A 17210-nucleotide genomic window follows, 5' to 3' on the forward strand; every position below is an offset into this window, starting at 1 on the left:
GTCTGAAACACTAAAACTGGACTGGATAACAGGTTACTTTTCAGTTCTGATTCTTTTCTCAGAATTTGCAAAAAGCTTTCAATTCCCTTTAGAGGAAAGGTGTTGCAGTAACAGAAAATGTGATTCATTCACTTAGTTTTCAGTATTAGCTTCCTTGGGAGGCACTTCTCCACTAAGTGATGGGTATCTCTCAGTTGTTTTCAAATCCTCTGTTCCTAAACATTGATGCCATTAATTACGGCTTTAGATTATAAACAACGCAGTCATCTTGAACTCATTTCCAGAAAAGAGCAGCAACCTTCTTCCTTTATTTCTTCAGCCTAAGGGCAGGAAAAGTTCACAAAGAATTAAAAGCTTAGTGAATTTTACATTTTGCGGTCTTTAAGAGCAAAATGTGAAAAGGAAATCAATAATTCAGTTGGAAAGCTACTTGCTACAAATAATGAACTTAAGTAAATCTGTTCTTTAATTAACTAGTGTATTTCACTAACGGGAGGGAGATGACAAAGGTGGCAGGACTTAAATAATGACGACAGGAATTCATCATAAAATGGAAAACTTGCAATCGTTTAGATTTGCTTTACTTTTTAAACTCACAATTTCCTGATTGGAAATGACCCATTTCATTCTCTCTTCCTGGTTTTATTGTCTGTATACACTCACCCTGAGCAACAAGGACTTAATAAACTCCGCATGTTCCTCTGCACTGGAACTACGGATACCTCTCTCACCTCTCTGGTCAAACGTGTATGGATTTATAAAGGAAACTAGGGAGGTTGTCATAATAGCTCAGATTTTTGGACTAATTATTTTCCCAGGCAGTTGCCAATACATACTGCTTCAAAGGAAACGATGGGGCACAAACCCAAACTACGATGCGCAGTCACTAACATAATACAGCACAGCCCATAATATGTGAAAATTCTTCCATAGTACTGTCAGGCAATCAATATCTGTCCTGAAAGTGTGAAACGTTGAAGCTTTGATCTTTATATGAAGAACTCCTTTGGCAGAAGTAGTTACAATCATCCGACTGTAATTTGACAGGAATATGCAAGAGGATGTGCCTGCAAAGTAGGATGCATGAGGAGCTCCAGCTAAGCCCAGAGAAGAAATTTTTGCCCCTAGAAAATAAATTCACTTCTTTGAAATTTGTACTGATGTTCTGGTAATGGACAATTTTCAGTCACAGGTAATTCTTAGCTAATGGTGCCTTTGTAGTGCTGCAAATGTTGATTTAAGTCCCAAGAACCAGAGAGAAAAATACAATCATTGTAATCTTTTTGTCTAGGTTGGTCTCTTAGACAGACAAAAAATACTTGCCCTACTGGTAGACTTCTATGACAGAAGCCCGGTGATTGCTAAGAGGGGATTCTGTAACCCAAGACAGTGTAAGTATACGGGATGTTTCAATTGTGGTTAAAACATGAGGAGGTCACACGAGGTTGTAAAGTTAATATATGTTTTATAAATGTTACCAGAAATGGACAGAGCCTAAAAAAGGACCCAAATGAATGCTGTGACCTATACACCATAATTTGCAAGCATGTTTTGCAAACTGTGATGCAATGTTCAGAAATACTTCAGCATCCAAAACTTTTCCTTCCTACAAAATCCTGAAGTACTTTTTGGAAGTAGGATTAAAGAAGGACTGCTTTTCCTGAAACAATTGTTCTTTCCTACTGGGGAATATTAGAAGTTAATTTCGTGTTTACACTAGAATTTCTCCAGGAACATGGAACAATAAAGAAAAAAACACAGAGAATCATCTACGTGGAAGGAAAATATTTTTAAGATATTGGACATTAATTAATTGCTACGATCAAATGCAAGGCAAATTACAGCTTTCCTTCTTAGTGGGGAGAATTATGAAACATTTATTTCAAAAGAAATATGGTGTAATACACAATAACAAGGGCCGTCCTCTGCAGGCAAAGACATTGTTCTGAAGTTTTGTGTTTCTGAGATGCATGTTTGCAGAAGGTACTTTCTAATAGTTTATATTTGCTCAGGAATACCTTTTTTCTTTTTATTTAAATTGTCTTATGCAATACTAAAGAACATAAAACCAATGCAAACTATCAACTTATCAACATTTTTTCTATTTTAGGGCCAATAATTGAGCTGCAAGAGATTGAGCTTGCAGATTTATGGGGAGGCCTTGATGACCAAGAAGTTTGTGAGGAACTGAGTGAAAAGTTAGTCTTGTCTCAAACAGGAATTCCCGAGGGAGAGATTTTAGCATATGAACCTGTAGATGATAACAGACAAGGCACATATAGAATGACAACTAGTGTCAGAGAAGGTCTTTTTGAACAAATGGGCATGAGTGAAGCTGAGACTGGAGGAATTTCTAAGGAAGAAAACCAAGCAGCAGAATCAAGTGATGCTGAAGTGAGACAGGAAGGTGAGGACGCTGTGTCAGCAGTGAAAAGCACCGATTTTGAAGCTCGTGATTTGGATGGAGATACAATACATAGTGAGAAATCCAGTTTCCATGAAGGCATCAAAACTGAGAGGCAAACTGAGTCTGCAAGTGCGGACAAACAGGAGGAAGCTTTCCCAGGATCAGCCTCTGCTGGGTACAGCCTCAGCACAGGTGACGAACCTGGCTCTGAAAAACAGGTGGAGGAAGAGGAATTTAGCCTGGGTAGAGAGCCTGATACAGACACAAACAGGGAAGAAGATTATCGTATCTTGGACAGAGAACCGGGCTCAGAAGGGCAAGTTAGTCAGGAGAAGGACAACTGGATTGCAGAGGCAACCAGCACAATTTCAGGACCAACACCTGAAGCTACAACCATGACCTCAGAAGGCAGAGCTGTGGAAGACATGGACATCATTGCTTCAAAACAGGATGCTCCAGTTGCAGAGGTTGCGAAAGAAACTCCTGCAAGAAAAGAGAGTTTTTCTAGGCAGCATGGCAGCCAGTCTGGCCAACAGACAAGCTCAGAGACAAGACTGCAGGATGAGGACCTTTTGCAAGACCAAGGTAAAGGTAAAGCAGTCTCCTTTATTCTGGCAGACCTTAATCTTTTTCGACATATACATGTGGACTGGTTTAACTATAGGTGTGTTTTTAATCCATTTCAAAACTATTGAAAGCATGTGAGTGATTTCTGAACACACAAGCTTTGATATCTTCTCAGCATGGTGTTTTCTGCCAAGGTTTCAGAGTGTGTTCCTCGCACAGGGCGGCAGGTGAGTCACTTTGCTGGTGATCTGTATTCAAGGCACTGAGCAGACACTTTAATTCAAGTAGGGACTTTCTGAAGCAGCAGCATTTTTATAATAAGGAGAAACTTTATGTTCTGTTTCACTCTGTAATATTAGTAGCAAGACAGGAGCCTGAGCATGTCAAATATAGAAATTACTTTTAATAATTTTTAGACTGTGATTGCCCATAGGGAGAAATGTTATGGGATCATATATCAGGAACCTTTTATTTTAATCTCTTACTGTCTTTCCAAAGGAATATCATACTTAATTGTGTACAAAGGCCCTTGTTCTAGGAAGGCTGTGGTCGGGCAACTGTGTGTTTCCTAAGAGGTACTTTCTTAAACATACTAGAAGGTCCAACTTCCTTGCTAGCGCTCTGTGAATACACTCTTGTGTCTTACAGTTTAAAACACTGCAAGAACTGGGTCTACATTGCCAGAGCAGTCTAGCGACAGACTTATTACATAAAGAGGGCTGTAAAGCTGATGGTCCAGCCCATCGGTACCTACAGCTTTCTGTGGTTAACTCCCAGTACTCAGCAGTAACCTCTCGTTCAGCCAGGCCCTGGATGCGCGCATCCCGCGTTGTTTGGGGTATGCAGGACTTCCAACTTCAGAGCAGATTCCCACCCTGTTCTTGCAGAAACGATGGTGTGATGGTACAATGCTCTTTGAGAGAAAGGTGGATGGAAATAAGAAGTCTGAATATAATTTTGAACCTATCTTGGAAAAAAGTTATCTTATTGCTCTTGCTAAAATGGATATTTGCAGCTGGGCTTAAGAAATGTAACATTCACCAGGTGAATTTCAGGAAGCAGTATTTCCAGACAGTAAAAATAAATAGCTACTGATAACAAGGGTAACTCCAGAAACACAGAGGTAGATTTTACATGTTAATCAGCAGGGTGCTCAGACTAGTAAGCACTGGTTCACAGAAGATTTCTTTTTAAAATTGCAGGTCCAGCACACTCAGACAGACAGGATTCTCCGGCTGAAGCTAGCCAGGAGTTCGAAGTGCCGTGCTCAGGTGACTGCTCATGTCAGCTCTTTTCATCTGCCTTAGAAACTATAGCTTGGATATATGTATTTAAAGGCTTTTATAAAAGCTGCATCTTGTGCCTTTTTTAAAAGCGTGTGTCATTACAAGGTATATTTTGTCTTTCATCAGGTGACCTTCTGACTTCTGACCTAAGTTGCAGGTATAGCAGCTATGGAGGGAGAATTCCAGAGGACGGGAAGTGTGAGAACACTAGATTTCCAGGTATTTGGTCACAAAGTTGTGCGTTCGCTTGGGCACATAGTGGCTGGCAGTGTCTGCAGACATGCCAGTACTGCTGTGAGCTGAACGTTTTGGCAAGAATAGAAACACTAATTCCTGAAGCTGACTTCAAGATAAGAGCAGTGTAGTCTTTGTCTCAGAAGGCCACTTGCTGTGTAACAGTAATTTCAGCTCACCTGTATTCAGTGATTTGACCTGGTTGTATGATAGCATCCATGCTAGACTGGAGCATAAATCTGAAGAGATTAGAAAAATATAAGCAGATTAAGGCCTTTAGTCAGCGCGGAGTCAGTCGGTATTCAGCCATAATTTCACTGGACAGGAATTGCAGGATTCAGGACTGCGGTGAGATCTGCTACGGGGCCGGCTTTTGGGCAGCGTTTGGCTTCCTGCGACACACTGTGCTTTCTGCCTTTCAGACTTATGTCCCATCATGGCACAGATTCAGAACCGTTGGGCTTCTCGTAGTAGGAGTGCCTTTGATGAAAGCTGCCTCAACCTGCCACAGTTTGTACAGCTCATGGAGACATTTGTTGGTGAAGACACTTCTCTGCCTACTGTGAAGAGGCTTATTGCATTTATCAAAGAAGAATACAAACAGACAGAAGAGGAAAAAATGGAACAACTAGAAAAAGTAAATATTGATAAGTTTTGCTGATCCCATGTCTAAACAAAAACCAAGCAAATGTCTACAGACACTGACAAAGTCAACTTTTTAATCTCATGCTGGCAGAGCTATTCACTTGCAGCCTTGCATTCTCTATTTCTTCAAGAGACCTTTTACCCCTTTGTTTTCATAACGATCCTCCCTCCCCAGCCCTTAGCTCTAGAAGTGATGACAGACTCATCCCGTAAGAGGTTGTCTGTCTGTTTTAGAGCTGGACTCAGGGAGACAGCAAGTTGATAGTCAATTGTGAAAGAGCTCAAAACATTCCATTCTGCTTATTCAACTTTATAATAGCCAAGAACCTGATCTCTGACCTACTGCACTGGCATGTACAGAGGAGGTTGTGGATGTTTTGGGGAGGATTTTAAAACAGGTGTGTTTGGTTTTGCTATGTGCATGGCCGTATGTGAATGTGCACATGCTTCTTTGTGTTTAAGGTGCAAGGTGCTCTTGCCGTGTGTTGAAAAAATATATCCCCCTTCAGCAATATCCTCATGCACATCATCAGGGTGCCCCACGTCACCTCAGAGTACAGATATATTTTGTGATGGGTCTGTCCATCGTAGCCTCTCTAGCTGCATTGCCCTCAGACCTCTTTCTAGTTTCCCTCTGTGCTGCTGACCTAATTTGGATGAGATATTGGATCTGACGGCTCTACTGTCCTCACACTGAACACAACGCACACTGCCAGTATTTTGGCCTTTGAGAGAATTCCACTCCAGCCATTTATCGCTGTGTGCTGTGCAAAGACTGGGTTTAAAGGACAAATTGTACATGCATTTGCTTGGAGCCCACACACTTCAGGGCAGCACCAGCGAAATAACAATGCAGGGAAATGCAAACTGTCAAATCTTTGGTGTTACTAACAAGGCTGTGGTTAGTTCTTGATAGGAAGACATTTGTATTCTGGGAAACTTCCGCTAACCTGAGTTGATCTCACCGTAGATCCAGCACGCGCTTCATTTATTCACTGGGAAATAACCCTCTGCAATGCTGATTCTGCCTGGTAAAACTGAACTGTTGGCTGTGTTTAGTGTTTCCAAATGTCTCCCAGGTTTAATGATTCATGTCCAGGTCTGAGCTGTGTACGTACAGATTTGGCCTGGCCCATGGGAATTGTGTGATCAGCATACCACTGCAGTGTCCACGCTTGTGTAGACACTGAGCATCGGTGTCCAGGAACTCTCAAAGACCAGCTGGTCCTCTGTTGCAGGCTCACCACATCTCTCGCTTGGCCCAACGGAAACTGCTTCTGGAGGCACTTTTCGAAAAGTGGGACAACAGTGCATCCGGGTTTCTGGACCTGGAAGAGGTGGATGCTGTTCTAAGCACATTCAAGGAAGGGATGGAAAAAGAGGCCTTGAGGAAGGGTAAGGAGACAGCTCTGCTCTGAGAGAACAATGTCAACACAGTAGGCCTTGAACCATTCAACGACAGTGCTAACAAAGTTGTTGGCAAGCAACAGTCATTTTTTGGTTTTGCAAGCAGTCATAAGCATACAAGGTATGATGTATAAAATGAAAAGGAACAGTTATCCAGACTTACTTGTTAATGCATAGCTCCATCCCCTCCTCCTGTGCGAGACTCCCCCGCGACAGATTCCCAGTCAGAGAGGTAGCCCAATGCTTTCATGGCATTGTGATGTGTTGAAAAATTATTTCAGCTGTAACACACAATGTATACTTGTGATATGGCAGTGAAAAACACACGTAAAGCCTGAGGACACGTTTCGCAATTTTAGTCTAGCCTGTCCGTGTTATCCAGCTATTTCTAATAGATGCATTTTACTGTGCTATCTGCAGGAATGTATCTCATAGGAGAGAACGCCAGCTTTCCTTATGGGTCTCAAATGGCCTTTAGTAATCCACACTGTTGCACGGCTCTCATGCATTAGATGATAGCAACTTCGAGTCTGACTTCTCTGTAGGTTCATTTCTCTGAATAAACTTAGCAAATTTGGTCCTTGACAGAATAGACTTGGGTCAGACAGAAGTGCTTCACCTGGAGCTGTCTGGCGGCCTCATGCATATTAACATGTGGGCATTGGGTGCTCTGAAATACTGTATTAGCAATTAAGAACATGTCTACATGTGCACTTGGGTGGAGAGGACTGGTTTATTCATCTCCACGCGTATCTTCATGTTGCTTGTTCTGCCACGCGTTACTGAAAATGGCTCATTTTGGCAACCACCAAAATCCCTTTCCCCTTTGGCTCCCTCGAGGCATCTGGCGGGGTGGGGAGCGCACCGGCATGCTGCCGTGAATTGTCTCCAGGCTGCACAGCCACAGAAGAAACTGGCAGTTCACAGCTCTCTTGTATTCAAGGCATGCCAGAACACACTATAGAAATATGGAAGGACATAGCCCCTTCCATGAAGGGCTCATAAACTAAAGGACAAATAAATAGAAAGATAGCATAGCAAAATCAATACCGCCTACAAGCAACATAAAACTATTTCTAGCAGTTTCAACCTGATCTCTCAAAGACATCATGGAAGAAGCAGGTTTGGGGGAAGGGTTCACAGACATTGCACTCCTCCTGGATGAAAACGCACAGAGTGAAAAGTGGGTAGAATTATTTGATTTTCCTTGTAAGTGAAAAGCGTAACATTACAGATATAACAGGGAAAATAATTCATTATGCTATAGCTCAGTAATGAAGGAACGGTTCATGCCATGTTCAACTTCACATGCATTTCTTTCTTCATCTCTTTCTTCAAAGAGAGGAGAAAGTGGAGGTGAAAATCCAAACATTTTTATACCATCAAAAAATTCTCCATCCTAATTCTGTCAGAAAATCAGAAATTAAATTTAAAAATATTGAGTGTTGTTTAGATGATGGGCAGAAGAAGACAGCATGAACAGCCAGCCCCACCATGACTGGGGCCAGTTAGTACTTGCTACTTCTGCAGCTAAAAGCAGTGACAAAATGCCCCCCGACTTCTGGGGGGGAAGGAGGAGGCTCTCAGCTCCCGTAAACATCAGGGTCTGGGGTGCCCTGGGAGGTGACCAGGGCAGCTCCCTGCCTGTTCCTGCGCATCATTAATCAAAGCATTTTCTATTACACTGTTCCTTAGAGCCCATTGTATGTATTGATCACAAAATACTCCCTGCTTAATGGCAAAGTCACACTTCTGCCTATATATCTTTGCTTGCTTAGTTTGCTAGTAGGAAGCGGCTTGATGTATAGCGCTCTCTACTTCTTCGGGTCCACCAGGGTTTGAAATCAGGATGCAGAAAAAAATGATGAAAGTGTTCGTCATGGCAGTGCTCAGGAGAGGCACAGCCAGGAGCATGATCAGGCAAGCACAGCTTGGGCAGAGCACCCGGTGAATCCCGGCTTTCCAAAGCCAGGGAGCTGCCTGCAGCTGGGAAAGCCTGGGCAAGAGCACCCCCGTGAGCCCAGAGCTGCGGCGTGGGCTGGAAGCGCTGGTCCAGGGCTGGGACGGCTCTGTTAGACCGGCTGCTGATTTAACTAACAGCTGAACAGAAACCGACGGGGTACATTTACATTTTCATGCTCAGTCTGTTAGGATTACAAGTCTAAGATGAGTCCCATTTGTCTTCAGGACCTCTGGGCAAACTGGAAGTTTGTGAACTAGAGTGAGTAGATATAGACAGCGATTCTTGAGAATCACAGTCTGACCCTTGTGGCATTCCTCCTTCCTCCAAGCAAAGGAAACTCTGCCAGAGCTTTCTGCTGCAGCTTATTTGCCCGTATTTGGGCCAGCTCAGCTGCGATCTCTGGCCCATGGAAAAGGGGACTGGGGCACGGCTCCACGCCCCGGCCTCGTGCAGGATGGGAAGGAGCAGCCTCCGTGCAGTCATCTTTACTCCTTCACTCCCCGGAGAGCTAACAGGCAGCACTTCACTGGTTTAGATGCTTTTCACACGAATTTATTCTTCTAAACCCTTATAAAAGCTCTCTTGCTCCTTTTGCTCCACATCTACGTCCCTTGGTGCAGTACAGGCGATTCCAGAGCACCGGTGTCCCGACCTCGGTACGACTTCAATAGAGCTTTCGTTTTCTTTGCTCTTTGTTTATGAGATTTAGCACAATACAAATGTTATTTCAATAATTCATCAAAGGCACCTAATGAACGGTAATTAAGAATGATAGTTACTTTGGAAGGCCTGAAAAGAAAAATATAATGTCTGCAAGTATGGTACATAATGGAAAATTCAGGAATATGAGTCACCTGTGAAATCATCTGTAGACTCTGGCCTTCACATTTTTAATGGGCTTGTTGAATAGTTTTTCTGTAAGGTTTCAACTACTGTTACCGTATGCAGAATGCCTACCTGCAGCCCAGGCCCACCAGCCCCTCAAGTGTCCATAAAATTTGGTTCTGATGTGAAGATACCTCTGATTTTTGATAACTCCGAGCAGCTTTCCTTTTTTCTACTGACCTTTATTGTTTAGGTATGTTGCAGAGGTACAAAAGGGGCGCAGGAGCAGTGCCTTCCAGGTTTCTTTCTCAGCAGGTGAGAAAGCAGGCATCTAGAGGAAAAGGTGCATCCAGTCTGGAAGCTGGAGACCACCTGTCACGATGACAACTTACATTTAGGAGGTAGCTCAGAGAAACCCAGAATGATGGACTGGAGCACTCCACCCAAAGCCAATTTAGGGCTTGATTCATATTTTGCACAAGAAAAGCAGAACATTTGATTCAAACAGACTGTCCCTGTCTTATTTTCTGTTTCTTCTGCTAGCAAAGAAACACCTTTGCTCCCGTTACCCACAGCTCAGCAGAGTGGGGAAGCTATCCCCAAAGGCATTCCAGACTTTCCTTGAGTTATTTGCTTCTGAGTTCCCTGGCGATGAGGATGAAGCTATTGATAGTTTGGTGGAATTTCTGACCACAAGTGTGGAACGAAGTCACACGGAGTGCCTGCAAGGCTTAGCCAGGAGGAGATGGCTGCACAATATCCAGCAAGCAGCTGAGACCAGCGGAGCAAGCATGGAACCAGTTTACAAAGCAGTGTTTAAAGCCCTCTCCCAGGTACGCAGCCCAGGGAGCACAAGAGTCGTTCGTGTTGGGATTGTGCCACCGACTTCAAACCCCGGTGCATCTGAGCGGAACTCGCAGGTCGCATGGGAAGCTGGGCGGGGGCTGGTTTCCTTGTGCTCTTCTGCACTTTGATGCTCAGGAGAGCCCCTGGTTACGCACAGAAAGAGTCACGGGTCAGATCTGCAATACAAGAATTCTCGTCCATGCTCTGCCAATCCAGAATGCATTTCATGGACACTTATGTCTCGCTTTTTGAACAGCTGGCTCAGATCAAATTTGGAAATCCATACCTCTGGTTTTAGAGCTTCTCAAATGAAACACACCAGACTCAGTTTCGGACAAAGATGGTTCGTTTGTAGTGGAGATATTGTTTAATTTTTAACTTGCAGCTGCAACTTTAGATGTTTGTCCTCACCATTAAAGCCCTCCTCAAAGCAAAACTGCTCTCATAGTAGCTGAAGTGTTCTTACAATATTTGGGTTTGTAAATGTAGCAACTCTGGCACTTGTTTGTCTGATTTTTCCAAAGGCATCTCCTATTAGAGAAGAAATCCACAGAAGTTTTGCTTAGGCACAGGTTATAATTAGATTATTTTTGTATTCACTGCTCCCCATTAGCAACAGGAAAAAAGAAACCCATTTCCTTGCCAATCAAAATACGACAAGTTTTAGCTTGTAACAGAGCGTAGCAGTCAGACGCGATCACAGCATAGACACATACATGTCAGGCAGTTGGTGCGTGATATACAAAATCCGTGACCCAGAACAGCATCTCAGCAAAAAATGAGACAAGTGCTAAGTACATGAAATAAGTGTAATAGCCGATGGCTAATGTACATAATGTAATGGGAAACACTTGGTTGCTAGGATGCAGAAGCCCATGGGGATAACAAGAACATCAGTGCATATATTGCCCTTTTGGAAGAGAACCAGCTCTCACCAGAGCGGGGACAGATTCTCCTACACTATGTGGCATGTACCGCAGATGATGCTCCATATGTTCTCAACCAGATACTTTACAGAGACATGAAAGGAGTAAGGTAAGAAAAGCTGCAAATAACTGTTCCTTTTTCTTAAAAATATTTGGAATGTAGGGGTGCCAGGCAGTGTTTGGGGTGCACTGGAAACAGAGGTTGATAGAGTACTCCGGAGAGGAAATCCCCTCCGGGACCGTTGTGGGATGATTCATTATCCTACACATGCCCTTACACTTTGCGTGGTCTACTTAGAACTGCTCTGTTTGGGATTTCACTCCTTTCCTCGGGGAGATTAGCTGACAGTCTAATAAATCTCATCCTTAAGCAAAAGTCAATTATATTGGGCTTACATTTTCTTCTTTAAAAATTAATTCCCTTACACCAGTTTATATCTATAGGATATTTTTTGAGAACAATGCCTTTCCTTCCCTAGTGTTTACACTATAAACGGCTTTTATGCCTCTTTACTTCTCGTTTCCAAAAGCTAGACATCTTTCTTTAAATATTGCTTCTTCTAAACTATTAAATGTAACTGCTGCTCGCTTCTGTATTCCCTTTCATTATGGTCATTAGTTGATGTTTTTAAAATGTCCTAAGGATGAGAAGTGCCTTATTTATTACCACTGTCTTCGGGATGCAAGAGGTAAATGTGGTATTTCTGCACGTGGTCAGAATAAGGAGCTAACACCTTCCTTCTCTGATGCCAAAAAGCCGGGAGAGATCAAAGCTGCAGCGTTTATTGCTTTGCTAAAGGTTTTCTGCTACTCTGAACAAACCTCCTAAGTTTATTTTTCAGCTTTGCAGCTGTTGAAGAGGGAAAGCCAATCCATGTTCCAAGAGTTCAGCTCCACGGAAATATCCACTTCTGGAACTATGATCGCCCAGTGGAGGAGAGAAGAGGTTCGCTCCTGGTACTGCCATTGCACGATGCTCGCTGGAGAGTCTTTGGCATTCTAGGACTTGACACCCTTCGGGACCAGTGTGAGAAAACCATCTTTCTGACCCATGAGATCAGTTTCTATCAGGTGGGCACCATCAGAGAGCAGTTTGTTAGACCACTCTTCAAAAAGCTGTGTAGGGACCACGTCAATTTTACGTGTTCGTCCTAAGTAAAGGTAAGATGTACAACTAAGAAAAGAACTGTGGGCCCCTTTTTACCGTATATGGTGAAAGTGGTGTGAGCCGAACACCTTATCAATATCTTACTGATTAGCATCTTATCTGTAATTGATTATGAGGTATCACCTCATCAATAATTTATTTAAGCTTCTCCTGACTAGTAAATTAATTGCACTTTTGTGCAAAGCCCAAAGATAGCAGCTTTTATTTCCTGAACCTCATATTTGTGTTTGTTCCCATAAAGTGGCATGAAGCCTTACGTTTTACATGGTGGAGTAATTATAAGCAACAGCAGTCAGGCTTTCTTCGGGATGCTCTTTAGAATCAGCCTCACTGTGGATGCATCATCTGGGCAGCAGGGAGCGCAGCAAGCCAACATTACCGGTCAATTTGGCTCTCTCCACTAAAAAACAACTTTGTCCAGTTTAGGGCTTGGCTGTGACCCGGGTACCTTGGAGCTTTACAGCGTTGTTTGATAAGTGACATTTCACAGTCACTTTTCAGCTTTACAAGTTCTGATGAAAGTACCTTGTTACAACCATTTTGCTTCATTTTGCTGCATTAAAGTTTCCCCAAGCTTTTTCCCCAAATCATATGGAACTGTCTGGCTCATTTGGAGGATTCTGCTTTCACAGGGAGTTTCTCAGGCGTTCAGCAAAGCCTACCACCATGTCTGCAGACTGGAAAATGTTCTACAGATGACTCTTACCGCTCTGGACTGGTTGTATCCCAGGGCACCCAGCATCCACACTGTTATTACATACCTGGTGGAGCCTGGCAAAGACAAGGTACGCAGATTACTGCAGTGAATACTGCAGTGAATTACTGCCTGTAATAGTCAGGGGCTGACAAGGCTACTTTAGTGAGGACCTGCCATTTCTAGCTGCCTGTGATTTGTGTTTTATCAAAAAACTGAAGCCTGCCCGAGATTCTCGTGCCTGCCTGTACAACAAAAGGGCTACAAAGGTAGAGAGGGAAGGTTCCCTCTGAAAAGGAGGCTACTCTTCACTCTTTTCATCCTCCCATGTAAAACAATGCAAGAGCACTGCTAGTATAGCCCCTTCTCCATGGGAAAAGGGAATATTCTTCTACTTCAGTGCTCACAGCTGCATAGCAGCTAATAGAGCAAACCCCCCCCCCCCATCCATCCATCCATCCACCCATCCACCCATCCATCCATCCATCCATCCGCAGGTTAGCCAACACTGCAAGTCCCTGCTAAAGCTTTGCTCTTTGGGACCTCCACAAAGGGAGACGCTCTTCTGTGGAGATTCTGTGCATGTCAAAATTACGGTATTTTATAGGAAAAAAAGAATGTCCTAGCTAATATATCAGCTCTTCACGAACCAAGATATAAATACAGCTCAGGAAGTGGCTGCTCCCCATTAGCTCGCTTGTAAAGGCAGCTCCCCTCGCTGCAGATCATATTCCAGTTGTTGAGCAGGCACTCGGGCCCTGGGAAGCTTGTCACTTCACACACAAGTGAGTGAAGAAGATGAAAAGTGTATGCAATATTTAGGACTGATCCTGTGTCATCACAAAGGCTGTATGACATCTGCTGTAGCCATAATTCAGCTGCTTCCTCTGATAAGCATGGTTTATGTTGGCAGCTTTCTGTTGTCGTTCCAGGCTCTGCTCTGTTCCCTTGTTAGCTGCCTAATAGCCAGGTCATTTGCTCCCCTCTGTGCTTTTCACGTGTCAAGGCACACTGACACAAACATGACATGAGAAAGAGGACTGCAAGGGGACGGGAAAAAGAAGGGAAACCTCCTGTTGGCCTGTGGGTGTTCCTCAGTGTGGAGCCTGGGGACAGATTAAATAGTCTGGCTGAGGGAGGTCCAGGGCACATTCTTCATGCATCTTGAGCAATACACTCTGGGAATAAAACCAAGCATTGTTGGGAGAGGTCTTTAAACCATCCCATTGCACTTGAATGTACATTGGAGTTGTCTTTAAGAAATAAACAATTTCGTCCCTCTCCAAGCTTCAAAATGGCTGTTCCATTCTTGGATGCAGCTAAACCTCCCTTTTCTCTCTGGCAGACATGCGACTACGCTCTGCGCAAGGTGATTACTACAGATAATACAGGACAAAAAGAAATTCATAGCTCTCCTGTTCTTCTCCTCAGAAAAGAAAACCTCTTAAGGTAGGCTCCAGCACCTGCAATCGAACTAGTTACCTCTGGTCCTAGACTCTAGCCTGCATCAGGCATCACCCACGTTACAGAAAGCCATGGCAATGCCACCCTGCGAGAGCGTCTGGCTGTAGCTCTCTTACTATCGAGGCTTCTGGTGCGTATGCGTGTGATAGTGAATTATGAAGGGGTGAGGAGTATTTTCTCTTTGAGCTTAGGCCTGCAAAAACTTAAATTGCAACTTAATGCTCACCAGCTGAGCTGCCAAGCAAGCTCTACGTCTGCTGTGAAAGGTCTGCAGGATTAGAGCCTACACTGAAGCATTTTCCTCTTTAGAATAATCTGTCTTCTTTCCTGGCCATATTAGTCTTATTTCCTTCAACTATCTGTTTCCTTCCACTGCCAAGATCTTCACACACTTGTCTTTTAAGCATATCATCCTTGTTGTCAAAGTTGGTTGAACTGTTCCAGCAGATGTTTTTACTTTTTATAAAACTCCATAGAACAAATGTCAACGTGGTTATAAACAGGAAACCGTTTTTAAAGCAAGACTACAACCTAATTTGGGTTTGTTAAATTCTTATGATTTCCAGCAATGGCCTTGGCTAAGCAAGATTGTGTTCCACAATGCTATTTTCTCCTTTTTGTGTATGGCTTGAATGATACTTAAAGCTGTGCATATTTCAGTTCAAGGAAATAAACGATGTAGTAATGTAATACCTTTGTTTTAACAACAAGAGATGAACAGCATCATACTAGAATATGCTAAATAAATTACCAAAAGAAACCAGAATGGTAAAGTCTAGTACTTTTTCCTCTCTTTACTCTCATTTCAGAGTTTACCTGTTTAAGTGTGTAGACAGTTCAGAGGTCATTCGCACTTCTGTCTGTGGAGAATACCACATTGCAGTACCTCTCCGTGACCTATCAGGACAAGCCTTTGGGATATTTGATATTAACATCAGACACCACCAGAAATTACCACCTCATGAACACAAAGACCTGCAGAAAATGCTGAAGATGGCCCAAGCTGCCTGCTCCGAGATACTGAAGATGGCTTTAGAGGAAACAGAACCAACCTATGTACCGGGTATCATGCATACAGAGCCAAGACAGGGTTTTTAGGGGTGAAATTAGGAATCTCAGTAAAACCACATCTAAAGTATCATTCTGACAAGTATGGAAAGACAAATACAAACCTTTGCTTCACATAAACTACTGTTGAGCAAGCCTAAGTGCTTAGCAGGGTACAGTTAAGCAGAATGTTTAGATTTTTACTCTGGTTCACAGGATGTTTTATGCCCAATTCCCACTGAAATCAAAGGTGTGAAGCAAGGTGCTTTGTCGTGTCAGGGATGTCGCATGTCCTCCTCAGAACTGCCCCAACTAAGATCAAAAGCATTTGAATGTCACAGTTCCAGAATTACCCACATGCCTGAACCCTTCATGGTCTCAGGACCTCTGCTTGCCCCTGCGGCAAGTTTTGTCCCCCTCTCAAGCACATACCCTTTTTTAAAAGTTTCATAGGATACTTGGGCTGTATACTAATCCATCCCTCGTCAAGGAGACAAAGAGTTAATCATAAAGAAGGCAGAGCCTTTCAGTCAATAACATAAGTCTTGAGTAGCAGTTGTTTCTGAGAAACTTCTTGAAAGGTTTGCTTTTGATTCCAGAGGCAGAACACAGGGCAAATTTGAGGCATGCAGGGATTCTCTTCCACCGGTTCATGCTGCAGGACCTGCGCGAGTGTGTCCAGAAGCTCGATGCTGAGAGCTTTGCTGAAATAAAGAGCTACGTAGAACCGCCAGCTCTGATACATAACATAATAAAGGCTGTGCTGTTGCTTTTCCATCCAGACTGGAAGGGCTCAGAGGAGACTGAGAACTGGAGTCAGTGTGTACTGGTGAGAGTTCAAAATATTGCGACTTTGTTTTCTCTTCTTCCTCCCCCAAGAAGAGATAGTGGAACTTGCCAAGGGTGAATTGGCAGTGAAATAATCCATTACCTACAGATTTCCTATATGCTTGATTAGCCATCGTTAATTCTGTAACCCTCTCTTAAGTTTTTCACCGCCACCTGACTCTTTTTGTTCTCTGCATTGCAGAAACTTGATGACAATTTGATTCAGGAGATTTATCGCTTTGATCCAACTGCTGCATCTGTGCAAGTTCAAGCAGAGCTGCTGCTGGACTGCATCACTGGTAAATATCATAAACTAATTGTGGGATTACCAGACACGGCTCAGCAATGAAACAGGGGCAGTGGCAACCTTCAGCTGAGTGCTTTTAAGGTCCTCACTTCAGAAATTAACTTTGATTTCACAACAGAGTAAACAACAGATAAGGGGTCCTAAATATCTGCAGTCTTTTTTTGGTCAATAAAAGTCAACCTGTTAAATTTACAATCAAAATTCACTGCCTTAAGGGGAGCAGATCAGCTTTGAAACTACCAGAACAAGTCATCTCATTGTAAACCCCCAGATAAACATATTAAGAATGATGGTTCTTTTGGCAAGTGATATGTAAAGACATAGTAAGAATGACGGTTCTTTTGGCAAGTACATCTACCTCAGACCTCCGTGCCCTGCCCGAGGGACTGACCCAGCCCCAAACAGCAACACGACTGTGGGAGGACAGCGTGAGCCCTCCTCTTTGTAAACACCATCTGCCAGATACTTCATATACTCACTGGCCATATACAGGAGCTGGGTTTCAGGCTGTATTTCTCTCCTTTAATCAATGCGAGCGTTTTTGGTGCCAGAGCAGTCAAGAGGCTATTATTATTTGTAATATCTCTGCAAGAGAA

General features: G+C 43.3%; 1 protein-coding gene across 1 annotated transcript in view; it reads left to right on the forward strand.

Moving 5' to 3' along the window:
- Positions 1 to 17210, forward strand: part of EFCAB5 (EF-hand calcium binding domain 5) — a gene marked incomplete at both ends in the record, with an annotated part of 33244 nt that overhangs the window by 14897 nt on the left and 1137 nt on the right. The window contains 14 exon segments of the mRNA XM_082328118.1: positions 1292 to 1391; positions 2111 to 2998; positions 4177 to 4245; positions 4387 to 4479; positions 4917 to 5131; positions 6378 to 6534; positions 9878 to 10167; positions 11043 to 11215; positions 11949 to 12177; positions 12907 to 13059; positions 14314 to 14417; positions 15242 to 15495; positions 16079 to 16308; positions 16510 to 16606. Coding sequence (XP_082184244.1) covers positions 1292 to 1391; positions 2111 to 2998; positions 4177 to 4245; positions 4387 to 4479; positions 4917 to 5131; positions 6378 to 6534; positions 9878 to 10167; positions 11043 to 11215; positions 11949 to 12177; positions 12907 to 13059; positions 14314 to 14417; positions 15242 to 15495; positions 16079 to 16308; positions 16510 to 16606 — 3052 coding nt within the window.

This window comes from Platalea leucorodia (assembly GCF_965183815.1).
Source record: "Platalea leucorodia genome assembly, chromosome: 16".
In the NCBI taxonomy this organism is placed as follows: Eukaryota; Metazoa; Chordata; class Aves; order Pelecaniformes; family Threskiornithidae; genus Platalea; species Platalea leucorodia.